Raw genomic sequence first — 12,229 nt, 5'->3', positions numbered from 1 at the left:
ATTTCTATATATTACCAACAAAGTCTAGCAGCAAAATATAGAAAGAGAAATTCCATTTAAACTAATTGTAGAAAATATAAATGACTTGAAAGTCTACCTGCCAGGACAAACTCAGGAACTATATGAACACAATTATAAAACACTTCATACAAAAAAGTCAGATCTAAACAATTGGGATAACATTACTTGCTCATGGGCAGATGAAGCCCATATAATAAAAATGATAATTCTGCCTACATAAATTTATTTGGTCAGTTCTTATCAAAAAATTACTTTATAGAGCTAGAAAAAGTAATAACAAAATATATAGAAGAACAAAAGGTCAAGAATATCAAGAAATTAAATTACTTGGGAATTAATTAGCCATACCAAAAGGTCAAATTGCATCTACAAAACAGTAATCAAATGAACAACCAGATGTAGTGGAATACAACAGATACATTATACATATACAGATACATTATACATAGCAGGAAACAACTACAATAATCTTATGTTTGATAAACACAAAGTTCCAGAATTTGGGGAAGAGAATTTACTATTTGACAAAATTTAATGATAAAACTGGAAAACAGTTTAACAGAAACTAGATCAGAACCTCACATTGTATATCAACAGATTGTCAAAATTGATACATGATTCGAACATAAAGGGTGATATCGTAAGCAAATTAAGTAAAAGTGGAACAGTTTGTCAGATATATAGATAAGGGAATATTTTATTATCTAACAAGAGGAAAAAAGCATTACAAGATATGTATCATTTTGATTACATTAAACTAAAAAGTTTCTTTGTAAACAAAAGCAATGCAGCCAAGATAAGAAGGAAAGCAGAAAATTGGGGAAAAATTTGTGCAGCACTTTTTTTCAGATAAAGACCTCAGCTCTCATAATAGTGAAGATTTCCCAATTGGTAAATTGTCAAATGAAAAGGCAATTTTCAGACAAAGAAATAAAAATTATTTATAGTTCTTTAAAAAATGATCCAAATCATTATTTGTTGGAGCAGGGCTTCTTAAACTTTTTCTAATCATGATTCCTTTTCATCCAAAAAATATTTTTACACAAATATAAGTATTTAGATATGTAAAATAAATATGTGAATCAAACATTTACTAATAATCAATATTTTGTGATTCCCACATTTAGTCATATGACCCTATATAAGGTCACAACTAACAATTTTAAGAAGATTTGGGTTAAAGAGATCCAAATTAAAACTCTGAGGTATCACCTATCAGATTGAGTAATATGACAGAAAGGGGAAATGATGTATGTTGGAAAAGATGTGGGAATATTGGGACGATAATGTACGGTTGCTGAAGTTGTGAATTTATCCTACCAGTCAACCAACTATTTGGAACTATGTCCAAAGAACTATAAATCTGTGTATTTCCTTTGACCCAGCAATAATACCACTAAGCCTGTAGGCCAAAATTATTTATAGCAACTCTTTTTGTGGTGGCAAAAAAAATGGAAATAGAGGGCATGCCCATCAATTGAGGAAGGGTTGAACAAGCTGTAGTATATTATTGTTATTAAGTACTACTCTGCTATAAAAAACAATAAACAATATAGAAAGAATTGATTGATGAAAAGTGAAGTGAGCAAAACCAGGCAAACAATAATACTAACAATACTAACAGTAATATTATAAAATGATCAGCTATGAATTGACTTAGCTATTCCTAGCAAAACAAAGATCCTAGACAGAAAAATCCCATACACTTACAATGAAAAAATAATCGAATATGCAGATTGAAGTATACCTTTTTAAATTTTATTTGTTTTTCTGGGGATGTTTCATCTGCATCTTCTTTTACGATGACTAATATGGGAATGTTTTACATGACTGCACATGTATAAAATCTTTATCAAACTTCTTGTTTTTTCAATGAGAGAGGAAAAGAGGGAAAATGGTAGAGAATTTGGAACTCAAAATTGTAAAAAAAAAAAAAAAAAGGGCAGCTAAAATTGATTTTACATGTAATGGGGAAAAAATAAAACATTAAAATAAAAAATCTCTTGCACTGCTTTTAAGTTCAGAAGCTCACGGATTTCTTAAAATTTTAGTAAAAATACCCTTTGGCTCAGAGATTCCATTGCTTGGCATATACTCTAAGGAGGATAGTAACAAAAACGAAAGTTTCACATACATCAAAATATTAATAACAGTATTTTTTCTGGTTCCAAAGACTTGAAAACAAGTTGATATCTGCTGATTACTGTGGGGATATACCTATTTAGGGATTTTTATTATTTACAGCCTCAGCTAGATGGTATAGTGGATATAACAACAGGCCTGGAGTTGGGAAAATCTGAGTTCAAATCTGATCTTGGTAATTTACTGTGTGACCCTGGGGATGTCACTTAACCCTAATTTGTTCAAATTACTCATCTATAAAATGGGGAAACACCAGAGAAAGAAATGGCGAGCAAATCCAGGATCTTTGCCAAGAAAACCCCATGTGGTGTAAGACACAATTGAACAACAAATTATTTATAAATGTTACCTTATGAATATTCTCTATTTTTTTCTTTTCTATTTCAAATTGCTTAATCCGGCAATTTCTCTTTTCTTCTTCCTCTTGCAAGAGTTTCTCTTCTCTGTCTCTCAGAGCTCTGAACTTTTTATTTTCCTGGATCTCCAATTCCCGCTGTTTCTCTTCCCATGCCGCAAAAGATTGTCGACATCTTTCCTCAACTTCATAGTATCCAAAACTTATTGTATCCGTATCACCTATACTCACATTAATGTAAAAAATATTTTGTCTATAAATTCTAAACTATTTAAAACCATTCCAACTAAATGTAAAAATAATTTTATAGGAACCAATATGCAAAACTTATCAGTGATATTTGAATCAAAAGGATTTAAGAAAAAATATAAAATTGAAATTAATATGAATTAATTAATATAAAATAAAATGCAAATTGAAAAAATGAAAAAATAAGTAATATAAAATTAATATGAAGCTTGTAATGGGACTTATTGAAATGAGTTCTAGAACTGAGGAGATCTCTACTAAATTACATAGGCCCTGATTAAGCAATTTCTCACATCCACTTCTCCAACTATTAAATGGGTGGGAAGTGCCAGATAATTTCCAAATCTAACATTCTGAAAGTCTACATAAAATAGAATAGGGTAGAAATCAGTGCTTACATATTCTTTAAATACAGAAGTAATAAAGTCATAGCTGATTATACTTAGGAGTAAAGAGAATCTGAGTTCAAATCCTACATCTGTCATTTACTACTTGTTTGACCTGGTATAAGTCATTAATTAAGCTTAGGGGCTTCACTTAGGACCTCTGACTCCCAGGTTGAGAGTCATGATTCTATGGTCCTATGAAATAAACTTAATTAGCAAGATTTTTAAAATCCAGACACTATAGCTTTTAGTTTGAATGTTAAAAAATATACTCACACACATACAAACAGCAAAATGCTTAACTTAAATATTTTGATTAGTTAGGAACCATGTTTACCAAAGGTACCAAGTACAGTACTAAAAAATTTACCTGAAGAAAGAGGCTCATCAACAGGTAAGTTACAAAGATCAGGAAGTTGAGCAGAATTAGGAATTGTATCAGAGGTTGAATTTATGTGTAATTCTTTTTCTATTTCAAATAACATCTAAATAGATACAAAAGTATCAAGGATTAAGAAAAATCTGTAGGAAAAGGCTGTGAAAAACTAAAAAAGTTATAAAACACATTTTGTGAAATAAATATTTCATTAATATTAAATTAACATTTAAAATATGTATTAAAAATAAATATTTTGAGACTGTAATAGAAAGATGCAGTTAAGACAATGTATTTAAATTACATCTTTACAAAACAATCTTTCTTTTTATTTTTGAAGTCATTTGAATAGGGGAATTGGAGATAATTTCACTTTAAATTTTGTTTGATTACTCTGGCAATTGCTTTCCAGACTGCAAATACAGTTTTCTTTCCATATTACTTGAACTTCTCATTTGCTTATGTTGTCTAACTAACCTGCACTCACCAATATTTTTGTTGTTTTTTTTTTTTTTTCCTCCTTTCACCTCTACTCAGGTCCTACTTTATGGATCAACTGGATGACCTTAGGTCCTGAAGACCACATGAGAAGATAAGAGCATCAGCTCTGGAGTCAGGAGGACTTACTAGCCATGTGACCCTGAGGCAAGTTACTTAATCCCAATTACCTTTTTTAAAAAAAAAAAAAAAAAAAAAAAGACTATATTAAGGAGAATACAAGGACTGGTGATTCAACTAAATGGAAAAAAGTATTTAAGATGCAATTCAGGTACCAGCATAGCTAAGTTTGTAGATGTACATAAGTTTGTTCATGTTACTTGAATGATGATGAATTTTTTCATAACATCTGCTAAGTTGTAGAACTATAATTTGCCACTGAAAGGCAAATCTGCACTAAAAACAATCATAGATCTTTGAAATAATTATGTGTTTTTTCTCCTTTCCACTGTCCTAACATTTTCTTTTGTTTTGTTTTGTTTTTTTTTTTTCATTTAATTTTCTGTACAAAGGTCCCTTTACTAATTAAGTCAAATCGAAGAGGAAGAGTATATACTATTTTCCTAACTTCACAAAATACATACTTTTGTCTCTATCTTTTTATCATTTGTTTTCCCCTCAGCAAACACAAAATTCTATAAATATGTAGCTTCTTTTGCTTTATTCATTCTATAACTGAAATTCCCAAATACCTGTTTTTGATTTGGACATGCTAAGAATTTATATTAATTACATTGTTTATAGTAATCCTAAAGCTTTAATTTCAGTTTGTTAAAGTTATATGTTAGCAAAAATAAACAACAATACAATGTTTTATCTAACACAATTTTCTTAATCTCTAAAACAATATAGTGCAATGCCTGGATTCAACTTTGTCTTTCCTTATTCATGATATGGAATCATCAGGAAGATGTCAAGTTTTAATAGCATACCCTCTTCTTTAATTCTAATGCATCTGCATGATACTTAGATGTCAACTCATCCATAAATTCTGTAGGATTGTTTGAAATTGCTCCATAACCAGAACCTGGAGAGGGGGAAAAAATCCATACAGCTATATAATAAAATATAAAATTAAGGTTCAAAATTGTTAAGACATCAAACTTTGATTATTTTTCTATAACTTTTAAGGTCTGCGATAATATATAATTAAATATATAAAAAACATAGGGAAGGATAGGAATTACAATCATTTGAAATTTAGATTGTCTTTACATAAGAAAAGTAAATGAGTGAGGATTAAAAGATAGTTCTAAACGGTTCCACTATAAAGTTCTGTGATCATGTAATCCTTGTCTATCTAGCTTAGGGCATACTCCATTAACAGAATTACCACCTACTTGTTTGTAAAAGGAAGAAATATTTGAAGAGCTATCTTGAGTAGACTTACTCAGCATAGTTCCAAAAGGCAGAATAAGTGAAAATAAAGAATAATTATCTGACAAAAAGAGCTCACTAAAAATGGAATAGACTGTCTTGTACAGCAATAACTTTACAATGTATTAGCATATTAACAGGGAAATGCAACAGGAAGATGAGAGCCCATTATAGAGGGACTGTTTGCATTTATTGAGAAGTAAATGTGATGGAATCCTTACAAAGTGCTAATTTAGCACGGTACTTAGAAAATCCTCTAGCTGACTAATGTATTTAAGTACTCATTGGAGTTCACATATTTGGGAGATTTCAAGGTTTAGTAAGAGATATCTGAATTCACACCTCCCTTAATCCCTGCCTCCAGAAGGAGGAGTCAACCTTTGGGAGATCACATATAAAGAGGCTCTTAGCTTCGGGTTGGAGTTTTACTTCGGAACATTCCCAGGGGTTGAGAGGAGCACTCTGGGACAGACACAGAGCACTCTGGGAGATTGAGAGCCAGAAGTCCTCTCTCGGAGGCAGGACAGATTCATTCACCTTTGTGCTGACTGGAGGCTGAAGAAAGCAGAGGCAGAAGCAAAGGACAAAGATGCAAGAGCTCGTAGAACCAAGGAGAGAGAGAGGCCTCTAAGAAAACTAACTGGGCTACATCAGAGACAATAAAAGATCAGAACTTTTAGCACCTGGCTGCATTTGGGTGATTATTTACTTTTAACTGATACTAAAGCTGCCTCCAGAAAACCTCCCCAACAAACCTGCTCCCAGAGAGAACCATTATTATTTTAAAGAAGAAAAACACCACATAAATGAACTTCAGAATATTGGGTGACATGATTCAAGAATTTGTTCTATCATTAAATAGCAGGATGGGTCTTTGGCCAAATTCTGGTTTCCTCATCTTAAATATAAATTATTTATTCTCATTTCTATCTTAATCACACCTTGCCCTTAATCTTGCCTTTATCACCTAAATTGACCTAATTGATCTTCCTTCCTCTCTTTAATTCCTCTTTTACACAACTGCAAAAGCATATGGGACCATGTCATCCCCCTGCTTAAAACAAAAATAAAACAAAAAAATCTTTTAATAAATCCCTTTTGCTATTAGGATAAAATATGAATTTTTGGTATTTTAAATCCTTCATAATCTAATGTCAGTCTATTTTTCTTCATTCATTTCAAGTTACCACCCACCATGAACTTTTTAGGCCAGCCAAACTTTCTCTTATGGGAAATTCTATTTCTCATAACTTCACCTTTACACAGAATAAACCAACATGTCTACAATGGCCTCCTCACTTACATTTTAAATGGAATCCCTATCTTCCTCCAAAGCTCAACTCCAGACATCTCCTAAATGAGACCTTCCCCAACATATCAAACAAAAAGTGTAATCCCTTTGCATATATTTTGTATTTAGATGTGAATATGTGAATAGATATGTATGTGTGTACATGAATCTTCCTCTAATAAAATTTAATCTCCTTTAAGGCACAGACTACCTCATTTTAATCTTTGCATCCCCAGAGCCTAGCAATAATGTTGGACAAAATAAGAGGTGCTTAATAAAAATGCTTCTAGGATAAGTATTAATTAATAATCACTAAAGTCTCTTGTACATCTAAAATTCATTCATTTTATTTGTCTAAGACAATGATGTTTACCTTCTTTGAGGCCTTTTTTTTTTTCCCTTCCTCTAAAATTCTTTGCTTCTTACTACTATGCCTTACAATGAAGTTCATTACATTTAGTTAGGCTCTTCTTTACATGGTATGTTATTTGATAATTATATAAAATATTTTATAGATTGCTCTGATTCATCATCCTGGGGTAGGGAAGATCCCTGGGTTCCGAAGATAATTTACATCCACTCTAACAGACTGGTTGGGAAGGCTTCAAAAGCACCTATTAAAAGGTCTAAGATGAACTGTCAATGTGCATTTATTAAGCACCACTATATTCTAGGCACTGTTAGTGCTAGGGATATAAAAAGAGAGAACTTGCCCTCAAGAAGATATCATTTTAATGGGGGAGACAAATATGTTTAAATGGGCCCTGAAAATGATGGGGAACCAATGAACTCTAATGGACTGATGATTCACCTAGCTAAGTTGAAAGAAGCTTGTTACCAGGATTGCTGCACAATTACAAATTTTTTAACCACAGGAATCTATTTGAAATAAATTATATCCAAGGGCTACAAAAATCTATTATCAATGGAGTAGTCACAATGAAGAAATTAAATTTCTCTGACATACAGATAAGCATCTATAAATACATGCATGTGTGAGTATCTGCTTGTTTATATTAAACACATTTAAATAGTCTCATACATTTCAATTGTTCAGTTTTTTTTTATCACACTTTTGCTTTCATCATTAATTCATCCTAAAACTGCATACAGAAAGAAGAAAATAAATAATTTACTTAGGCTTAAAATCTAATTTTGTTGTCTTTGCATAAACACGCCATAATTAAATACTCAACTGTATTAAATATCTTAAGCCAAGCAAATGCCACATATTAACATTTCTTAAAGTATACTTTTGCATATATCACTGTAGCTCTGGAATGAAAATAACATGACAACATATTTAACATTGAGAGGTTTAAAAAAAAACAATAAAATATTTTTTTTAAAAAGTTAACCCTCTGAGTATCTATTAGCCAGCATTTTACCTAATAATATAATCAAATGAAATCACTATATAAATTTCAGTTATTAGTAGTAACACTACTACTATTAAGATGAGTATCAGTATCCTTTAAGTTTAGATGTGAAAAAAATGGAGAGATTTCCAAATAGAACTAAATACAAAAAAAAGGCTTGATTATCTTCTCTATCAATGAACTGAAAATGTTGTGTCTTAAGATCTTCAATGACTTCTTTGCTACCAAATCCAAAGGCTGTTTCTAGGTGATCATTCTATTTTCAGAATATTTGTCATGATTAATTACTCTTTTTTTTTTTTTTTTTTTTTTTTTTTGCTATTTTCTCCCTGCACAACTTCCTAACATTGTTCTCTTCTGATTTTCCTCCTATCTGTCAGACAATTCCTCAGTACCCTTCTGTGGTTCATTTTTTCCTTCCTTTTTGACAGGGTGGGTATTCCCAAAGGTTCTATTCAAACTGTTCTCTATACATACTCTTTGTCTTGATGATCTCATCTATTCCCATGGCTTCAATTATAACTTCTAAGGACGACTCCCAAATCTCTCCAAACCAGTACTAAAATTGAAGAAAACAACTCCCTAAAAAAGGACAATTGGTCAAATGGAAAAAGGAGAATACAAAAAATAACTGGGGAAAATGGCTCCTTAAAAGTTAGAATTAAGGAAATGGAAGCTAATGATTTTATGAGATGTAGAGAATCAATCAATTTTTTTAAAAAATGAAAAAGAAAAAAAATATAAAATATCTCATTGGGAAAAAAAAAAAAAAAAACAACTGGCCTAAAAAAAAGAGATCCAGGAAAAAAACATTATCAAAAGAATTGGACTAGCTGAAAGTCATAACTAAAAAAAAGTATGTGGAAAGCATCCTTCAAGAAATTAGCAAGGAAAAATGATCTGACATCTTGGAACTAGCATGTAAAATAGGCATTGAAAGAATCTTACCTCAGGAAAGAGATGCGAGAAAGAATCTTACCTCAGGAAATAAAAACTCCAAGGAACATTATGACCAAATTTCAGGACTTATAGGATCAAGAAATAAATACCGCAAGTGACTGCAAAAACACAATTCAAATATCTGGGAACCACAATCGAGATTATACAAGACCTAGCAGCTGCAACATTAAAAAATCGAAGGTTATGTAATATGATACTACAGAAGGCAAAGTAACTAGGACTACAACAAAGAATCACCTACCCAGTGAAATTAAGCACAATACTCCTAAGAGGAAAAAGTGGACATTCAATGAAATAGATGGATTTCAAACTTTCATAAGAAGAAAACCAGAACTGAACAAAAAATCTGATCTCCAGTAACAAATACCAAGAAAAGCCTGAAAAGGGAAAAAGGGAAAAGAAAACATAAGAGATTCAATGGAGTTGAACCGTTTGCATTCCTACTTTTTGTGAAAAATATTTGTAATCTTTAAAAATTGTACCATTACAACTAAAAGGAATATATACAGATAGAGGATATTAATATATAGTGAATATAACTGAATGACATTAAAAAAAATTAAGGGATGTGAAAGAGGAGTACACTGGGTACAGAAGAAAGGAAGAGGTAGAATTATTTCACATGAAGAACCTATTACAGTAGAGGGGAAGATAAGACTGGGTGATGGACATCCCTTGAACCTAATTTCATCAATAGCGGCCCAACGAGAGAAAAATATAAACTATCAATTGAATAAAGAAATCTATCTTACTGGATAGGATAGCAGAAAGAGAATTAAGTGGAGGTTTGGAGGAGTAGGAACTGAAAGAAGAGAAGACAGATAAGAAGGGTTATAGAAGTCATCACTATCATCAAAGAAGAAAAGAATATTAAGAGAGAGAGAAGACAAACAGGAGTAAAGAGAGAATAGAGGGAAATATAAATGAGAATTATAATTGAATGTGAATGGGATCTCCCATTAAAAACAAAAGGATTGCAGGGCAGAGGTAAGATGGCAGAGAGTAGACAGGACATTGCCTGAGTTCTTCCCAGCTTTCCTCAGAATCAACACCAGAGGAACCCTCTGAACAGATTTTGGAGTGACAGCACCCATAAATATTCAAAGTAATAATTTTCCCACTTAAGATATCTTGGAAGGACTTTAGAAAAGGTCTGTCTCAGTTGGAAAAAGGCGAAAATGGCCCAGGGCAGGCATGGCATGCAGAGGCCCAGGGCGGGAAGTCTAGTAGGAAGTCCATAGCCAAAATACAGCAGCTGCTATGATCTATTTCTAAAAGCCAGTGGCACAGCAGAGCAGACCCCCAAAGCTCCGTGCAGTCAGTGTGAAGTCCCTGCAGAAGGAGCTCCAGATAATCTCCCCTATGCCCTAAGAACAGCCCTCAACCCTTAAAAGAATTGGAAAAGAGAGCTCTAATCACAGACAGCTACAATGAAGATTGGGAAGATCCAGAAGAGTGCAGCAAAGGCAAAATGCCTTCAGGGGATGCCTCACAGTGGGATATGAAGCTCTTTCAGGGAAAAAGATGGACATTCAATGAAATAAGGGAATTTCAATCATTTCTGATGAAAAGACCAGAGCTGAACAGAAAATTTGATCTTCAAATACAAGAATCAAGAAAAACATGAAAAAGTAAATGGAAGGGGGGGAAATTATGCTTTTTAAAGATTAAAATATTTACATCTCCACATATTTTAAATATATATTATCCATATATACCTACCTACATATATATATATACATATATATATATGTAGGTAGGTATATATGGATAAGTCTTGAAAACTTTATCTTTGTTTGTCAGGGCAGTTAGAAGAGGTATATTTAGAGGGTATAGGTATAAGTTGACTTAATGATATAAAAAAGAAATTAGGAGTAAAAAAAAGATGGTACTCAGAGAAGAGGAAAGGAGTGATAAATGGGGTAAATTATATCACATGAAAAGGCAGAAAAGATCCATTATAATTGAGGGAAATAAGGGGGGAGGATGAGCTTTGTTTGAACCATATTTTCATTGAAATTGGCTCAAAGAGGGAATAACATACGTACTTAAGTTTGGTATAGAAATCTGTCTCAAACTATAGGGAAGTAGGAGGAGAAAGGAGAAAGGAAAGAGGAAGGCTAATAGTAGGGAGGGCAGAAGTAGAAGGGTAAAGGGATAAGAAGAGGGGAGATGAGAAAAGAGAGGGAAGATTAAGGGAGGTGGTGATCAGAAGCAAAACACTGGTAAGGAGGGAAAGGTATTCTACAATAAGTTGTCTACAGGAAACACATTTGAAACAAAGAGATACATACAGAGTAAAATAAAATGCTGGAGCAAAGTATATTACTTCAATTCAGCTGAAGTAAAAAAAAAAATTAAAGGAAAAGAAAAATAGATCTAATTAAAAGGAAAGAAATTACAACTTGCAATAGTATAATAGATACAGAATGGTACAATAGATAATAGAATATATTATATTGTATAATAATGTATAATAGAATAGTACAATAGTACAATAGATAAAGAAGTAACATCAACACTAAATATATATGCACCAAGTAGTAAGCATCCAAATTCATATTGGAGAAGCTAAGTGAGTTGCAAGAAGAAAAAGCAAAACTATACTAGTAAGAGATCTCAACCTCCCTTTATCAGAACTAGATAAATCTAACCACAAAATAAACAAGAAAGAAGTTAAGGAGGTGAATGGAATTTTAGAAAAGTTATGTACGATAAACCTTTGGAGAAATCTATGTGGAGCATAGCACATGCATAAAATCTCACAATCAAGTGCAGAAAGGCAGAAATAGTAAATGCATACTTTTCAGATCATGATGCAATAAAAACTGCCCAATAAAGAACCAATAAACCAAAAAGTAATTGAAAACTAAATAATTTAATCTTAAATAATCAGTGACTCAACAACAAATCATAAAAACAAGTGATAATTTCACCCAAGAGAATGACAAAAATGAGACAACATACCAAAACATATGGGATGCAGCCAAAGTTCTTAGGGGAAATTTTTTATCTTTATATGAATAAAATAGAAAAAGAGTAGATCAATGATCTGGGCATGCAACTAAAATGCTAGAGGGGACAGCCAGATGGTGCAGTGGCTAGAGCACCAGCCCTGAAGCCAGAAATACCTAAGTTCAAATGCAGTCTCAGACACTTAACACTTCCTAGCTGTGTGACCCTGGGCAAGCCACT

The 12,229-nt window shown here is 32.2% G+C and overlaps 1 protein-coding gene across 9 annotated transcripts in view; it reads right to left on the bottom strand.

Annotated features, from left to right (window-relative positions):
* LRRIQ1 (leucine rich repeats and IQ motif containing 1) overlaps positions 1-12,229 on the bottom strand; it is a 323,563-nt gene that overhangs the window by 293,188 nt on the left and 18,146 nt on the right. For 8 of the 9 annotated variants that reach the window (XR_007947886.1, XM_051963292.1, XM_051963295.1 and 5 more), the window contains 3 exons: positions 4,960-5,054; positions 3,524-3,638; positions 2,513-2,739 (listed from right to left, as the gene is read on the bottom strand). The exons of the other annotated variant lie outside the window; for it this stretch is intronic. Coding sequence is in view for 7 of the 8 variants with exons in the window: in XM_051963292.1 (XP_051819252.1) it covers positions 2,513-2,739; positions 3,524-3,638; positions 4,960-5,054 (437 nt within the window). In the remaining variant the exon portion in view is untranslated. The remainder of the gene's footprint in view (positions 1-2,512; positions 2,740-3,523; positions 3,639-4,959; positions 5,055-12,229) is intronic. 9 annotated transcript variants of the gene reach the window in all.

The sequence above is a fragment of the Antechinus flavipes genome, chromosome 5 (assembly GCF_016432865.1).
Source record: "Antechinus flavipes isolate AdamAnt ecotype Samford, QLD, Australia chromosome 5, AdamAnt_v2, whole genome shotgun sequence".
NCBI classification, from domain to species: domain Eukaryota; kingdom Metazoa; phylum Chordata; class Mammalia; order Dasyuromorphia; family Dasyuridae; genus Antechinus; species Antechinus flavipes.
This window is presented reverse-complemented; position numbering and strand designations above follow the sequence as displayed.